This window comes from Caretta caretta, chromosome 3 (genome assembly GCF_965140235.1).
Source record: "Caretta caretta isolate rCarCar2 chromosome 3, rCarCar1.hap1, whole genome shotgun sequence".
Classification (NCBI taxonomy): domain Eukaryota; kingdom Metazoa; phylum Chordata; order Testudines; family Cheloniidae; genus Caretta; species Caretta caretta.
The window spans coordinates 104,940,104-104,958,482 of NC_134208.1; the positions used below are offsets into that span (position 1 = coordinate 104,940,104).

Here is an 18,379-nt window from a genome sequence, read left to right on the forward strand (position 1 = left end):
CTTCTGAAAGACAGCAACGGGCGATAGTCCCTACATTATGCTTATATGCTTCATTCTCATCATCTTGTTTCTCATTTTATAGTCTTTCATCTCTATTTGTGTATGGAAGAAGTGGGGTAGGGGAACAAATCAACCACTATTTCCTGGGGCTGATTTTGAAGTCCATGTTCTCATACCTACTGCAGTATATATTAGGTCAATGATTCTGCGAGCCTGTCATTTAAACTTGGATCTGGATAAGGCAGGTCTCTTTCTTCTGCACATCATCAGATGCTTACTTGTTATATGCTAGCATGAATGACTGGAGAAAGAGGAGACACCCATGAGGTCCAGAAATTTCTCTACCAGTGATAGCATGGAACCTTCCCACCCAGTCATTCTTGCATCACTTAACCTTTTGCATGGACCATTAATATGAGTTAATTTAATAAATTACTATTAAACAAATGTCACCCTGCTGCATAAGTGTTATTGGTCAGTTAGTCAAAGTAGCAGAACTTTATTTCTGCAATCTGATTCCTGTAACAAGATGAATTTCAAATTTTAAGGTATAAAGAAATTCTGCATTGTCCACATTGCCAGTCTTAAGTAAAAGCCTTTGTTTGCAAACTGTTAGCATTCAAAATATTTTCCATCAATTTTGCAGGCACTTTATTTTCTTTCAGAGAGTTCTTCCAATTATGCAATTACATAGGACCTCAGAGTTATGAACATAAGAGTTACAACTAACCAGTCAACCACACACCTCATGGGAACTGGAAGTACACAATCAGACAACAGCAGAGACCAAAAAAAAAAAAGGCAAATAAAGTACAGTACTGTGTTAAATGTAAACTACTAAAAAAGGGAAAGCATAATTTTACTTCTGCATAGTAAAGTTTCAAAGCTGAATTAAGTCAATGTTCAGTTGTAAACTTTTGAAAGTTTTTTTGTTCAGAGTTACGAACAACCTACATTCCCCAGGTGTTCGTAACACGGGGTTCTACTGTAGGACAAACAACTGTGGCATGACTGAAAGGTTGGAGAACTTGAAGAAAAGGTAATAAGTCTGAGTTTGCAACTTCTAAGCTATGACCAGGATTAACACAATTAAAAAAAAAAATCTATGGCATTCTTTCAAGTTCTAGCATTTTAAACTTACTCATGTATTTTAAATAACAAAGTGTAAGTTTTAATACTTGAAATACACCAGGCCCTAGTTTCAATTTGTGAATGAAAACTTTAAGAAGTTAAAAGGAAATTAACATCAAGGTTCTTATGCCTATTAGGGAATAAGTTAGAGAGTTAGGATGTGGAAGGATTAAAACTGTATAAGTGAGGATGTGGCTAGCAAAAGGGACTGGATGTTAAATGTGGATGGACTTATCAAGCAAGAGAATTTAGACACTTCTGGAAGGTGGGCAGGGCATCTCAGCATGTTTGTATATAAGATTAGCTATTTCATTATTTTCAGTCTTCAAAGTATTGAATTCATGAGCTGAGTCATCTGACCTGTAATGAATGAGGAAGCTGGTGATCAATATTGCAGACTGGTGTTTAATAGTCTCCAGCATCGTATGAGGTTGTCTTCATATGCCTAAAACTGAAGAATGTGCTAGGAAATGATTGGAGGGACAGAAGAAAAGAGTCCTTTTAAAGTAAACAAAGTAGCAGTAAGATAATACACACCCATATAAAAGTTCAGAAAATCAGTTTACTTGGTTTCATTCAAAGACACTTTGATCTTGAAGCTAAGTGGAAGAGAACAGAGTATTGAGCGTGATTTCTTTCTGGGTTCAGACAGGAGTGCAGGGCCTTAGAAGCAACCTATGCCCAAAAACCATCATCCATTGCTATTCTGGTCAACGCTACATCCAGGAGAGATTTTCTTCTCTCTTATTCAGCAGGCTGGGGAGATCCAATTGAACAGAAAATCCTCCTCCCTTTTATCCAGGATGGGAAGAAGAGCCAGAAAGGGAATTGAAAACTAGCCTCAGATGGAGCATGCAGTTTCTATATGAGGTGGAAGCAGAGACATTACATCTGAAGCTGAATGTAGCTTCAGCAGTCTCCGTACACTGAAGTAAAGAGCAAGAGAGGGACGACGGCATCTCCCTCTTCTGCTAAAGATGACATCACTGCTTCTAGAAGACAAGACCCAGACCCAAATAAAGAATTCTGACCAAAAACTGTACTAGCTAAGCTGTGGGCACCATAGTTAAGATGGGAGATGTTTCCAAACGTGGCAGTACGCAAGGGAGGCTGAAGCCTACTGCAGCCTGCAGTTCAACTGTTGGCAGCATTTGAAAAGCCGCTTTGGGATGTGGCAAATCAAAGCTAGCAAGCCACCAATAATGGTTAAAGGGGGTAGTAGCAGCAGAGCAGTTTATGGCTCAGGCCTCCCCGAGCTATTTGGGGGGGGGTTTGGGGCAGGGGCAATTCCCAAAGCAGCTGGAGTTTACAGAGCAGAAAGAACTGAAGTTTCCAGTAAGCAAAAGAGCTGCATAGTACTGTCCATTTTACTTTTCTTCCCCCAAGAAGATAGGGGAGCTGATAGGGGATGCAAAATAAACACTGAAAGGATCTTGGAGTTGGTTCCTGGAGAGAAAATTTGCAAGATCCTGCCTTTAAGTCTGGAATGGGAAAAAATACCCCAGATGTCTCCTCAATAGAATAGCCTCTCTGTGGTATTATAGGAGAGGAAGCAGTTCTGGCTTTATTAAACTGTTGTGTCAGTGTTGTCCACCACTAACTCATCCAGACTGGTCTACCTTAATTCAAAATTCAATGTAGCAACAAAAAGGCTCTAGTAGGAAAGAAACTAGATAATTCTTACTACTTTTCCTGTAGATGTGATCCCAATGATTCTCTTGCTAGAAGTTGAAGACAAATACAAAATGCACTGAATACTCCTCGTATCAGCCAAACAGGTACTCCAGAAGTATCCAATAAAAAGTTCAAAGCACAACTTAACAGTTCCAACAAGAATGCAAAGACCATTACTCTTCATGAAGGACTAGATAATGTGATAGGAATTTAAGCTTTATTCAGTGCCTTTTATGCAAGCTCAAATAATTGTCTTTATATCACCATTCCTAATTTTAATTGTGTAATTTCTCATGTGGGTTCTCCAAGGGAATCTGCAACTGAAATCTCTAGGAGAATGTCCATTTAAAAAGTTTCTAGAGAGGTCAGGTCACAGAATAATTTGCCACTTCCTATCTATTCTGTAATCCAGAAATACTTTCTTCAGACTGGTAGTGGGCAGCTCCATTCACACCATACGCAAGGGCAGTAGGCTTCTGTTATCTAACTCTCAGGCTGGTCCAAATAGAGGAAGGATGTTATGATAATAGACAGGGATTCAGAAGATCTGAATTTAATTCCTAACTTTGCACCGACTTACTTTGCAACCTTGGGCAAGTCACTGTGCCAGTTTCCTTTCTGTAAAACAGAGATAATGCTTTCTCCGATCTGATCTATTTAAGTTACTAAATCCCTTTAGGCAGACATTCTCATGCTATGGATATAAGGCACCAAGCAGCCCACTTAAGAGTAGTGCCTAGATGACCCAACTGAAATTCAAATACTATCAAGTGCCTAACAACTAGGCTGCTGGATCAAATTACTTAGATTTGTTACAGTACAAGTATTCAGTTTTCTTATAGTACAAGTCCAAGTCTACCCCCACTGACTTGTTTCTAGCTGCCTTCTTTGAGTTTTAGATTCACATTAATTGTTAATTATCAGGGTGAACTCTGGGATACTAGTTTCTGAATACTGAACTCAGTTTGATTGTTGTTTTTCCATTACTCCTCTCATTCCCTCTACTTTAGCATACCAGAAGTCTGTGTGAAGAAGTTTTGTTGAAAGTCAGAGGAGTAAATCAGTTTTACATTTCAGTCGTCTCTGAAGTCAGAGTAAAATCAGATCTTGTAACAGAGGTAAGGTTTGTCTGAAATTTCTACAAATTACCAGAGCACTAATGGAGTAGAACGCCCAATCTTTTAGTTACGCTAATGATTCAAATATTTACTGAACTATAACACTCATTCCACTACTTCCCTTCAAAAAGATGTAAACAAATTGAAAGTTTAACCTTTTTACCAAGACCTGTGAAGCAGAGCCATCCTTTCCCCTCCCTCAACTCTCCCTATTTACATTAGCAAAATTAGATATGTAGTATCTATGCTCTTATTACCATTGTTGCCAATAAGGTGACAAATGGAGCAGAGATCATCTTGTGGGGAGCGGACTGTTGCAAGAACATGTGTAATAAGCAGTATGTGGTGTTCCTATAGTTTCTTTTAGAAAGAGGGTATGATATTCCAGGGCAGAGTGAAGTACAGTATGACAGCATTAACTTGATAGAATCTTCAGAAATAGTGCTATTTATACGTAATTTCAGTTCGAGAAGTCGTATTAGACAGCTTAAGCGTCTTGTTTGATCACTTACATTTATCTGTTTCTGAACAAGTTCTTTTCTAGGCTCCAATTGCAAAAGAAATGCCTTCATGTTAATCAACTTACTATATAGCTTCCCTGTGCACACACTTTTCATGGTAGAATTTCCTATTGAAATATATCCTGTATTTAATGTCTTATCTACCAACCATCTTTGCATTCAAACAAATAAGTCCTAGATTATGAATGTGGGGGTGGGAAAATGACCAAGTTAAATATGCAATTTTACTCCTAGCTTTCTGAGCAGAAGGAAAACTGAAGATGCTCATTACTCTAGAGCAGGGATGCTCACACTGGGCACTTGATGGTGGGCCAGAGTTCTGTAGCATTTGGTGCTTGTTGTTTCTGGTTATGAAATTTCATTAAGCCACCTAGAACTACACTGCTTATGAAACATTACATGTGACACATAAATAAATGACATTATAACATGATCCATTGTTTTCAGACTTACCTCCCTGTCTCCATTACACTTAATATTCTTATTATAGTTTTAACAGGAGATTCTTAGCAATAAAAATAAGTCCCACTAAGAAGGGAATTAAGCAAAAAAAGTTGGACCATAAACATCCACACAACTGGGTGTATAAGAAGAGAGGGTATTGTCCTTTTCAGATGGAAGGTTTGCTTAACAAATTAGCCAACTAGATTCTATGCTGAGACATAGTGCCCCCCCATACTACAGTACTGAGATCTGTATTTCACACTAGCTCTAACATCTTTAAGTTGGTGTAGATCTTATACATCCTACTATGAAACTCTCCAGATACTACTGGCTTCCACATCACTTAAAACACTTATATAAACAGACTTCTATATTACTTAGGGTTTGGCTACACTTGCAGATGTACAGCGCTGGGAATTAAACCAGCCTTCGGAGACTACAGGGAAAATGCTGCCATGTGTTACACTGTCAGCTGCAAGCATGCTGGCTGGCATGGCCACATTAGCAGCTTTGCAACGCCACAAAGAGCGGTGCATTGTGGTAGCTATCCCAGTGTGAAAGCGGCTGCAATGTGCTTTTCAAATGGGTGGTGGTGGGGTGAAGCGTGACAGGGAGTGTGTTGTATGTATGTTGGGGGAGAGACTGTGTTTTGGGGGCTGAGAGCATGTCAGCATGCTGTCTTGTAAGTTCAGACAGCAACAGACCCCCCCTAGTCCCCTCACAACAGCAGCATTCCACACTAATGGTTTGCTTTGTCCCGGAGCAGACCAGCATGTAGGCTGTGAGAAATGGAGCTTTGAAAGGGGTATCATAGAATCTCAGGGTTGGAAGGGACCTCAGGAGGTCATCAAGTCCAACCCCCTGCTCAAAGCAGGACCAATCCCCAACTAAATCATCCCAGCCAGGGCTTTGTCAAGCCTGACCTTAAAAACCTCTAAGGAAGGAGATTCCACCACCTGCCTAGGTAACCCATTCCAGTGCTTTACCACCCTCCTAGCGAAAAAGTTTTTCCTGACATCCAACCTAAACCACCCCCACTGCAACTTGAGACCATTGTTCCTTGTTCTGTCATCTGCCACCACTGAGAACAGTCTAGATCCATCCCCTTTGGAATCCCCTTTCAGGTAGTTGAAAGCAGCTATCAAATCCCCCCTCATTCTTCTCTCTGCAGACAAAATAACCCCAGTTCCCTCAGCCTCTCCTCATAAGTCATGTGCTCCAGCTCCCTAATCATTTTTGTTGCCCTCTGCTGGTCTCTTTCCAATTTTTCCACATCCTCCTTGTAGCATGGGGCCCAAAACTGGACACAGTACTCCAGATGAGGCCTCACCAGTGTCAAATAGAGGGGAATGATCACGTCCCTCGATCTGCTGGCAATGCTCCTACTTATACAGCCCAAAATGCCGTTAGCCTTCTTGGCAACAGGGGCACACTGCTGACTCATAGCCAGCTTCTCGTCCACTGTAACCCCTAGGTCCTTTTCTGCAGAACTGCTGCCTAGCCACTCGGTCCCTAGTCTATAGCAGTGCATGCTGCACTTGTCCTTGTTGAACCTTATCATATTTCTTTTGGCCCAATCCTCTAATTTGTCTATATCCGCATTCCTGCGGCCAATTTCAAAACAATGAGAAGAGTGGCCACTTGACTTCAAAGGATTATGGGACGTTTCCGGAGGCCAATCACAGCACAGTAATGCAACATCTCGTTTCAGCCAGGGCGCAGCAAGCTTTATGCTTCTCGTGGAGGTGGATTACCAGGAGTGCTCCAGCTGCAGAGTCCAGGCACTCTGCATGCCTTGCCAGCGTGGACACCTCAGGAGTAAGGGCGCCCAGGGCTGCTTTAATGCGCTCTAACTTGCAAGTGTAGCCAAGTCCTAAGTGTGTGCTACTATATTATCCTAGAAATGGGTGAGCCTTGATACAAATAAAGCTTTTACAAGCCGTCATAGAATATCAGGATTGGAAGGGACCTCAGGAGGTCATCTAGTCCAACCCCCTGCTCAAAGCAGGACCAATCCCCAATTTTTGCCCCAAATCCCTAAACAGTCCCCTCAAGGATTGAACTCACAACCCTGGGTTTAGCAGGCCAATGCTCAAACCACTGAGCTATCCTTCTTTTGACCATCATTTTACTTCTGGTTTGTAGGTTTGCAGGAAACTTTTCAAGCCCGGTATTTATGGAATTAAGCAGGCTATGTTATAAACAACATAGCTGAAATGGTTTGAAAGCCTCCATTTAATACTTTACTGCTAGTTCCACTTTTACATTTCAGCGTTACAACTTGCTTTGCTTTAACAAAATGCACACAAACACAGCATTTTGAACTTGCATCCTCAATCTAGTAGTAATAAGATTATTTTTAAAATTGCATAACCTTTTTTTAATCCTTAGCTTTTGCTTTTGCTGCGACAAAAGAGCTAGAAGCTCAAGTGATTGTATGCAAGGCTGGAAAGGAGGTAAGTCTCAACTTTAGAGAATTAAATGAAAAAGCTCTTACAGTTTTAACTTGTTAATGATCTTAAAATCTAATAGCAAGTTAGCTTCAATTTGAAGTTTAGTGCCTCAGTGTGTTTTTCAAACGTTGATGTGTTTTAGAACTTATCACTGGTATCTTTAACCTGTTTCAGCTTACATTAAAATGTTCAAGTTTCTGTAAGATGTTTAGAGCAGTAAGGCACAAATTCTAACATTTCATCCTTTTAAAAACTTTTAGATTTTTATTCCATATAAGACTGTAAACTTAACAGAGAATTCACACTTGTCAGAATATTTACCTGAAGAGGAAAGCCCATGTAAAGAAATTGAAAAGGCAGTTTTATGAACTGGAACGAAGACTGACACAAAGGGCAGCTGGATTAATAATGCCACAAACTTTTTGACTAAAACTTTCTATTGGTAACCCACAAGTCACCAATTAAAACTCTTCAAAACGTAGTCTTGAGAGTGTCATTTTGTGTTATTCACTGTGCTTGAAAAGTTTTAAGCTAGCAACTAGTGCTCCATTCAGAAGACTTCATACATTATGCATGCAAAGTCTGAAATATACTAAACAGATTTTCTTAAAAGTAACTCTTTTCCCACTAGTGGTTTACCTTGTTCTGTCATATGCAAAAATGGAACATGCATTTGGAATGTAGGACAAATCTTCCGGTTACAGTGTATAGAAGTCAAGCTACTTTTTGGGCTGTTGCACAAACAGTTGAGGCATTTCCCCAGTAGCGGTATATGGACGGAGAAACGTAGCACCTGTTATGCTACAGCTATACTTGTCATATTTAGATCTGTTCAGAAGAGAGCTCCCATCGTGGGGGTGGTCTAGAAATGTGAATGTATGACAATGTTAATACATGTTTGTATACATCTCCATCCACATTCATTTTAAGGGATACTGAAATACTTTAGCTCTCAAATATGATCCACAGCAAGTTTTCTGCAGTTATTAAAACAGAAAGTCATCTGCATTAGTCTTGTACTACAGTTCCCATCAAGCTGTGGTTAGGACTGCTGTAGCAAGCTAGAAGACTATTTTCAAATACATTTCATTTCAGTCTGTTCACTGTGAAAAGTGCTTTTATAAAAAAGACTGGCTTAAGGCAGCAATCTTTTAACACTACTTTTGGATGGGTGGCAAAACACAACAGACTTTGCTCTGGTTCATTCCGTCTAAGAAAAACACTAATTCCATTGTGATTGAGACTGAGTAGTACTAACTTTTTTTTAAAAAAATGCTCTTCCAAGATTTCAGGTATGCAGAGCTATAAGTTTACTTCAGAATAAAACACAGCGTCAGGGGAGAATCAAAACTTTTGAGTTGCACTTGACTGTATCTTTTGGACAGAGCAGAATTACACTGTATATAACAGACAGTAAAAGTTCTTAAAAGTTGATAATTACAAATATCATTTTACTTTCTACCTGTACGATCGTCAACATACAGTTTACTATATCAAGATCTCTAAAGGCTTAAAACAAAAAACAATCCCTCTAAACTACTTTTAAACAGTAAAATTTAAGTAAAATGCTTACATTCATTTGACGACAAAAAAATATTAAAAATGCTGTGTGGGTGGTGCAAGGGCTGCTTTTTCAGCTGGAATTTTTCTTCACATTACTCCTGTAGAAATAAAGAAAATAAGGATGAGTTGCCCCCATTTGTCCATTACCGCAGATGCATGAAAATAATTTTTAAATGAAAACTATTTTGTCAATTTTATCACTTAGGGTATGGTGAGGAAGGAAATCTGTTCTTCAATTCACCGACAAGCCAGAGTTTTCTACCTTTTCTTCTTTGCGTCTGTCCTTTTCTTCATTATTTTCCATTGTTTCTTCTTCATCTTCCACAAGCCCATCCCCTTGGTATTTGTCATGTGTCCACTTTGGACTGCTACCTGATTTTTTGAAGTTAAACCGCCCTCTGCCACGCTGGAAAGTGCCACGGCCTCTTCCTCTTTTGGCCCAATAATCCACACCATCATCTCTGTCATCATGCTATGGTAACATAGGTCAAACAGAACAAGGATGAGTTAAATGAACAACGTTCTTAGACATTTGTAATGCACCTATTACCATAACATGTAGGCACCTTAAATTCAATGCACTATCAAGTGTGTTTTATATAGAATCTGTACAAGAGGTTTTCCAGGGAATATTCTAGTAGTTTACACCCACAGTTTAACCTATATTTTATAATTGATAAGGTTTGTCCTCATACTGTAAACAAACATTTGAAATACAGTATTAGAAATGACAAAGTCTTCATTTATTTGTGAAGAATCATATCTAAGAGGTCTTGACCTATGTGGGACGACTCAAAACCTCCACTTAAAAGATGAGCAATAAACCAGTTATTTAATGAAATTTACCAGCTTTAACCATGCCACTCTATTTTCACAATCTTCTGCGACGGTTGGAAGTACTGCCTTTCACATGCTACCTGATAGATCCTGCTGCTGGTGGCAGTATGCAAAAGAGAGAGGGGTGGCTCAATAGCTTCCACACAAATGAAAAGCAGAAGCTGACTACTAATTAATAGGCAAATTCCTCTAGCCTCTCTCTTACTACAAACTTTTAGTTTTACTAATTTTATTTTAATATCACAAAAATCGTATTTCATATTCTAGAAAGGCCGAAGTGGTTTCTTTTAAGCAAAAGTGATAACATATGTAGCACTCTGAGAACCTACCTCATTGTATAGTAATATCACATTGTGATGTGATTTTAATAATGCAGTTTTCCCCCATTCAGTATTTGTAACATTATTTGAAAAAGTGCTTAACCCTCGGAATTTAGTGCTACTACTGAGGATGACAAGACATCTTCCATTAGTGCTTGACTAGAAAATAAGGCTTACAGGTAAATCCAAATTGTATAAGTCTTCTGAACCTTAATAAAAAATTAATGTTTTGTAATCAAGTTTTGGATAGGAGACCACGTTCAAATTTCAAAAACAGATTTGGATTTTTTGGGAGGTGGGGAAATTCAGGTTTACTTGTATGAGATAAGAGCAGAGGCCCTAGGTTTCATATATAAAAACTGTTAATCCCTTCTATGAGGAAGAAACAAAGCTAAAGTATTCTAAGGGACCCCAAAAGAGTGCAGTGAAGAAACAACACCAAAGTTCCTCTTGCCTAAGCCCATTAAAATTCCTTCCAGAATTATTGGTGGAGATATTCCCGTATAAAACTTTTTATTACTCTATAGTAATTTACTGACTAAAGTTCAGCTATCACTATACAAATGTAGAAAGTTTATCAGAAATGGACTTGTAATTTTTACCATTTAATATTATAGTATTAGTATTTTATTATCATTTGAAAATCCACTTAATAAAGAGAGATTAAGCAGCACAAGCAGAAGAGAGGCTGCATATTCAACAAGTTAAGTAAGAAATATCTTGGTCAATGATCTTAACTACCCTTCTTTTGATACCAGTATGGGAAAGTAATATTTAACAGATGTCAGAGTATTTTAATGCATCTCACTACAATCCATGTGTGCCGCGCCGCCTCCCCCACCCCCCTGCCATATTGTATGCTGCCATCTACTCATGCCACACCACTTTTGCAGGACTCTCAGGCACAGCTGAGGCACCAAGCATCAGTGTCTGCTTTAAATCCACTGGGGGGGAAAAACACTCGAGTTGGTTTGGGAGGTCTGTGTGTGTTTGCTTTAACATTTTAGGCTGTGCGTGGCAGGTTGTCACTCTTCCTCATTTGCCACCCTAAATATGGGAAAAAAGCAGGCATGGTGGGGGATGTCCTCTCTGAAGTGACCTGCTACTGTTGCCCACCATTCTGCTGCAGAGGGATAGAAGGGAAGCAGGTACTGGGCCAACTAGGACCCTGATGCTCTCACAGTAATAATATGCTAAAGCCATTGACAGCCACCAGCACAGAAGCAGCATGCACATAGACACCGCCTCTTTAACATCAGTTATAAAATATGCTTTGATAAAAGATGCATGCATTATATATAAGTATTCCATCACCCACCAAGAAGTATTTCTTGCTTTTTGGGGTATATTCAGGATCCCACTCCTCTTCCTTCGGTCTCTTTTGAAAAGTAGCATTTGAGTTGCTGGGACCAATATTTGTTCCAGCAAAAACTCCTCTGGCTCTTCCTCTGCCCCTAATTCGAAACTGATTAACCAAAATGTTTATGTATTTAATCAATACGCATATAGTCACAAAGCAAATATTCAAGTTCAACTGTATTAACCAAAATGTTATTTCTGTATTCTTTCCTTAATACATAAACATAAAACAGCAGTTTAAGAATTCACATGTAAATACTTTAAGACTAATGTACTTAGTGTTCACTTTGAGCTAACAATCCTCTCTATTCAGCTGAAGTGCATTCAAATATGTTTAGGGGATTTTTAGTATGTTTACCCATAATGTGAAACTGAGGGAACTGATTGACCAAAAAGAGGGGAGGAGTGCAGAAAAGAACATGAGACATGGACAATTTAATACTAATTATCTCTGAATAGAATTAGACTAAACAGACCAGGTGAGGATTCACAAGACTTATCAAGACACTGAAAGCAACAAACTAAAAAGGAGACTTCTGAAAATGATAATTTGGAAAGTGTTGAATATATAATATTAAAGATGACTGAACAGAAACAGAAGTGGGGGTTTTTAGAAAGGTAATCTGGAATATATATATATATATATAATTTTAGAGTAAATGCATAAATTTAGGAAATACTTTGGCCTCTGATATCCTCTGATTCCTCTTCATTGAAAAATTACAGTATGACAGGGGACACTGTCACTGTGAAGGAGAAAATAGCATTTGGGAAACAGAATGTTGCTAAGATCAAAGCCCAAGTCAGCTAATTCCAGAGGCTGATATTCCATCAATCATATGAGTTGGGCTATGGTGGCTATTTTAGTAATCCTACATTACAAGGCAGTCTAGGTAATATAGCCCAAAATCATGCTACTGTTGTGGGCCTACCTGTTTCAGGGCATGACAGAAAAAGAGGGGGAGACTTTTAGCATAAAGACAGCTCCCTTTTTAGTCTGGGAAGAGCTCGTATGAAGAACCTTTAAGGGACTGTAAAAGTAAGATCAGAAAATGTGGCTGCAGGCTATTCACTCTGACAGACGAGCAGATATGAATGCTTTCATTATGTTTATGGGTTTACATTATATAAAATGTGTGTCTCTCTCTCATTTTGTAAATATATACTGCAACCTGCTAGTGGAAATCTCAGTCATGGTTTTTGGTGCATAGGCATCTTTGAGTTTGCACCTAAGCAAATCTACTCCTTTATGGCCAGCCAGCCAGCCAGGCTATACCATAATAGCCCTGAACACAAAAGGGAAGATTTGGTTGCAAATTAAAAAGTTTTTTTTATCCAAAATAAAAACCATGACCTGGAATAGCCTTCTAAACTAGAGGACAAAGACATTTCACTTTACCTGTACTGGTAAAAAATGATACAATCTAGTTTATGATTGTAGACAGAAGGTGCAAGCTAATCTGTCAGGCCTGTCTAGATATCTCTTGTCACAATAGTCTTGGGTTGGTCAATAAGCCTATATATAAATACTACTGTCTAAAAGGGTAAATCAGTAAGGAGTGCCATTATTTCTCATTTAAAGCATCCTGCAAGTTGTTACTATACAATCATCAGAAATCAGGCATGTCAGAGACCCATTCAATTACCAGCACATCTCCCTACCTAAATTACATATGCTGCAATGTTTCTTCCAGTACATTTGTCCAATTTAGTTTTAAGATAAGCAAGCCCTGAAGCATCTACAAGTTTTATTAGGAAACTCTTCCTGTTAGTAAGATATTAGACTGTGGAAGAGTTTACTGATTTTCAGCCCTAATTTTCCCTTTCAATTTTATCCCATTATTCCTAGCTATATACCTATGTATCATGCTGAACTCCTCTTTGCCCTTGGAGATTACACCATCCACGTAATTGTTGACTTATGTCCCTTTTAGTCATTTTGTAGCAGAACTATACATATTTAATTTTTTTAATCTTTCCTTATAAAATCAACCCTGTGAATATTTTTGTTGTTCTCTTTTGAACCAGGAGGTGCCTAGAACTGAATAGTGTTGCATGTGCAGCACACCACAGTTGTATAGAGAAGGCATATTAGCAACCCACTTTGATGCCATTTTATATGCAGCTGAAAGTTGCACTGGCCATTTTTGTAGTCATATAACATTGCTTGTTTATGTCTAATCTATTGTCTCTTTCAGCATAACTGATTCAGTCTCACAGGTTACATGAAGGAGTCATCAGGATAGTTTAGTTACTCCCTCCCAAAGAATCTGTATGTTTGGAATTTTTCAAGACGTAGCTTGCAATGTTCAAAGCTATAGCTCCTAACATTTACTTCCTGCCTATGTTCCTAATCTCTAGAGGTCTTTTTTACTGTTTCTTGGTCCTCACTGGTGTTTGCACATTTTCCAGTTTAGGATCAATGAACTACATTAACATGCTGTTTACATCATTTTATTGAGTTGTGAATTTTAAAACCACTGTCTGTGGACTTTGGTCAACACACTTACAAATCACAATGCTAACCACCTTCCAGCCTTCAACCAGTTAGCTTTGCTGCTGCCTGTAGTCCAGTCCAGGACATTCAGAGAAACACTAACAAATAAAAGCAAGCAGCCCTGCTTTCCCCAGCACAGCTGCTTCAAGGCTCCGTCAGGGGTATAAATTCAGCCATGCACGAGTTTGTGAACAACAACAAAATGGAAGGGGTAGCAAACACAGATGGGCAGAACCAAACTGCAAAGTGACCTGGAAAAACTGGAAGCACTGGGGATTACAGGCAACAAATAGCAAAATATAGTCTTAATAAATTGATATTAGTACATTTAAAATCCTGCCCCAAGTAAAAGAAACCAACTGCACAGATACAAAGTAGCAAGAAATAACTAAGCAGCCACACCCCTAGCATTAACAAGGATTTGGGGTTTTTTCTTGTCTCTGCTACTGTCCTGATAAGACTCTTCTCTGTAATCCATTGCTATTGTTGCTGTGAGGGAAGTCTTGGAAGGAGAGTTGTCTAGAAAAAAGGTTTCTCACTTCTGCTGCGGTCCATAATATGAAAGTGTTTGAAACTTGTTATTCTGAATAATTAACCAAAAGAAGTACTACCCTATTAGACACGTCAGCTTGTTAAACTATTGTTAGTTACCTTTTTTCATTTTTAGCTGGTTTGAGTAAACACATTTAGATCCAAGCAATTCTGAACAGCACACAATAGTTTGCATGCTTCAACATGATACTTCTAAAATAAAACACTGCACATCTTAATATTTTGAAAATGGATCCTAGAGTCATGCAAATTACCTAACACTGCTTTAAGGTAACAATAGTTTTGGAGGGAGCAGAGAAAGACTTACAAAGGTGCCTCTCGGCCTGCTGACTCCTGTAAAACCTGAATATTCTTTCTGCTCATGGTGGGTTTTGAACTCTTCATCTCTTTCTTTCTTGCCATCTTTTTCTTCTCGTGAACTGGATGAGGCGGAAGACGGGGATGAAGATGAGGAAGATCGAGAACGGTCTTGCTCTCTTTTTTGTTTACTGAAAAATAAAAAACATACTTTGTGCTGTTTTAAAAATAGATACCCTGTAGCATGCTACACTAAAGGAGGTCTCTGTTTATGTAAAAGCTACTTCCCCCTCAGGTTATAAATAATCCATAAAATATGTACTTCAGATTTTAAGGTGGAGTATCATTTCACTTTTCATCCTCCTTCCATATCTTTAAAATATATTGTGCAAATACTATTGCTAATTAGTTGGAAACCAGTAGACTGCAAAATTACTTCTCTGGTTTTTGATTCAACGAAGAGTGGCCTATTTAACTGCCATTTTGGGGGTAGCAAAAGTGAAAGAAGAAGGGAGGAAAACCCTTAGAGCAAAAGTTATAAATTTTAAGTTAATTGAGTTTCCACATATTGTTGAAAATAGCAGATATATTTTGGGCATCCCTATGTGGATACCAGTACAAAACTAGCCAGTGGATGACAGTGTGGATACCAGAGGCAGAAAGTAAATGGGAAAAATGAAGCACAAGTAAAATCCATCATATACCCAGTGTAAAGCAAGACAGAAAAAAAAAAAACCTAATGCAAGACTCTGTATTCAGTAACCCCATATTGGCAGTGTTTTGACACAATTTACAAGATTTTAATACAACACCCAATAGGTCATACCTGAAATATCTCTTACCACAGCTATAAAGTATCCACTGAAACATAACTATTAAAAACTAACATTGTTCCTTAAAAACAGCCCACTGGCTTTAGAAAAATAAATACGTCTCCCTTCTCGCCCATGTTAAACCTAGATATCAGTAATTCTCCTCATACTCTGGGTGTTATGAGTTGAAAAAGTGCGGAATCAAGCATAACGAACCAAAGTTCTTACACAAACTGTTTACAGAAATGTACTGCATTGAAGTCCAACCTCCTGATGTAGCCTGGATAATAGGACAGATTAATTTGTCATTTTTTTTTCAGTGTTAGCTTGCTATTCCAAAGTTTTTGTCCTCATCCACCATAAGCCGTGTAAAAGACAGATAATACATTTTTGCTGTAAAACAAATAATTTTAATTGTTTAAATTTAAATGTTCCATTACACAGTGAAAATTGAAAGCAATTAAGCTTACAATTACAAAAGGCTAATTAGAAACTAAAAAACCTACTTAGAAAGTTCAAGTATTTACCTGTCATCTTTGTAAGGTTTGTAATCCTTGTAATCTTTTGGAGTTTTCTCCTGCTTTCTTGATCCACTGCTTTCCCTGGAACCTTTAGAGTCCCCTCGTTCTTTACTTCGCTCTTTTCTACGACGGTCAATGTCGTGCCGAAGATCAGCAGAATCGCATCTTAATTTTTTATCTCCCTGTGAAAGGAACAGATTTCAGGAACAGCATTTTAAAATGGAAAAATCCAGAAGAGTTAGAAGTTGGTCTCCCATTTACTCTATCTCCAAATTTCTAAAGAAATAATAGTTTGCCTAGTTTCAACATTCTTCAGAACATTTAGTTGATTTTTAATGACAGAAAGTTGTTTGATCTTTATGTCTATGCCTGATGATTTTTTAAAACTATCTAGGAATTTAGCTTCTGAGAAGATGTTCCACCAAATCACCAGGGAGATCTATTTTTACAAGCGAACTGTCAGGTTTGTGTGGGTAGATTAATATTTAGTACAACTTATTCTGAAGAACTATGTTATTAGGACAGCATAAACTGCATCTGATTAATTCAGCTACAACATCTGCAAATGAGCTGTTTTCTTGATTTCTAGTCCTTGGATCGGCTAAGTGCTACAAAATCAGGAAAACTGGAAGGAATCTAACATATTTTGTCCAAGGCCAGAGATGAGAAATAGTCTAGTTCCAAGTACTCTTTGGGCTATAAATACAAATCAAAAGAAAAATACTCCACCTTGAAGTTTAGACTCAAAACGAAATACACATTATTTTACTAAATCTAGAATATCAATTTAATATTAACTCAGAACCTACTTTTTGACTTTCTTCTTTAAAGACTCTCTCTTCACCTGCTAAACGGGTATGCTTCCTCAGGGCAGTTGGAGAGATGTCAATCCTCCTAAATGTAAAATAAAAAAAGTGTCTAGCCATAGATTCAGGGGATCATTTATGGCTTCCTGTGTTTCTTTTGGACGTTTGAGAAAACGAAGAAATCAAGAACTACTCTATTTTTCAGTAGCATGATCTTTTTATTTACAGTATTAGTTCCCTATAATCCCTTTAAATCTATTCAGATAATTAAAAATCTGGTTTTGCCCAATAACATATGCAATTATGACATTTTGCTTTTCCCTTATTTTTAAAGATGTAAAAGCCTTAATGGGTTATGTATTTCAAGAGCTCTGTAAAAGTGATCAACTCGTTAAAACTACCTTACGCTAAACAGCAGTTAATAACATCCTTTTAAAAGTAGAAAATAAAAAAATAGTTCAAAAGTATTTCTTTGATGCAGAATACTGACTATAGAGACAGTATATTTAACCTCAGACATGTAACATATACTCAAAATAAGGTATGCAGCCTTTTATAACTAATTCCAATGGTTAGCAATCATATACATATGCCGTACCTTTGCTTACCTTTCAGGCACTAATGCAGCTCAGATTTTTATTTTCAAACTGCTGTAAATTATTAATGCAGTTCAAATGTTAATGATGAAGTCATAATATGAACTAGCTCACATATGAGAATAATAAGCACGCAAGTGGTGTTTTTCCATCTTCAAACTACTTAAGCCTCAATGCTCAATACTGCATGGGAGGCAGGTAAGTATAGCCCAAAAGAGATACTGAGGCGGACAAAAAGACTTGCCACAAAGCCACATATACAGCTGGAGTTGGGATTAGAATCCAGAGTTCCAGGCTCCTAGTCCTGTGCTCAGACCAGTTCATGCCTCTCTCAGGTGAAGAATTCAGAGGTAATTAGAAAAGCATGTAGGGGTTCTTATAAGAAATATAATTTGTTATTTCACTGACATAAGCAGCATCTAGTAATGCAACTGGCATATACCTGTGTATTTCTGGGCTCTTTTGCCGGGTGCAATGTTCTTCAGTAGCTTTTTGATATGCAGTGAACCTCTCATTTAGGGTCATTCCAGCTGACTTGAAGTATTGTTCTGTTGGTTACAGAGGAAAAATTCTCTCTAGTTAGTTAAATTTCACCTACATAAGTATTTCCATTCGTGACAGAAAGGTACATAGCAGGCAAAAAAAAAAAAATTTTATCAGAAGAGGCAAATCCGTTAGAGGATTTTTCCCACTCTTACCCTTCTTGTAGCCTCAACGAGCAGATAATAGCAGCGCACAACACCACTGCAAGCTTCCTCACAGGTATGCCCTGCTAGTACTAGAACTAATTCAAGTACCACAAACTCATTAGAGTCAGACTCTTCCCTTTTCACTGACACATTTTCCTCTGACGGAGGAAAAGGAGCAGCTGTTTAGGT

At 38.1% G+C, this 18,379-nt stretch overlaps 1 protein-coding gene across 7 annotated transcripts in view; it reads right to left on the minus strand.

The window, feature by feature from the left end:
• Window positions 1–627: 627 nt before the first annotated feature.
• BCLAF1 (BCL2 associated transcription factor 1) overlaps window positions 628–18,379 on the minus strand; it is a 34,598-nt gene continuing 16,846 nt past the window's right edge. For 3 of the 7 annotated variants that reach the window (XM_048844449.2, XM_048844454.2, XM_048844448.2), the window contains exons 7-13: window positions 17,944–18,049; window positions 16,909–16,993; window positions 16,106–16,281; window positions 14,777–14,957; window positions 11,380–11,526; window positions 9,167–9,376; window positions 8,628–9,002 (exon numbers count right to left, since the gene is read on the minus strand). In XM_048844449.2, coding sequence (XP_048700406.1) covers window positions 8,997–9,002; window positions 9,167–9,376; window positions 11,380–11,526; window positions 14,777–14,957; window positions 16,106–16,281; window positions 16,909–16,993; window positions 17,944–18,049 — 911 coding nt within the window. In that variant the 3' untranslated portion in view covers window positions 8,628–8,996. Of the gene's footprint in view, window positions 8,204–8,627; window positions 9,003–9,166; window positions 9,377–11,379; window positions 11,527–14,776; window positions 14,958–15,806; window positions 15,972–16,105; window positions 16,282–16,908; window positions 16,994–17,943; window positions 18,050–18,379 lie in introns of those variants that run through there. The other 4 variants (XR_007355811.2, XR_007355810.2, XM_048844452.2 and 1 more) reach the window with 4 other exon arrangements.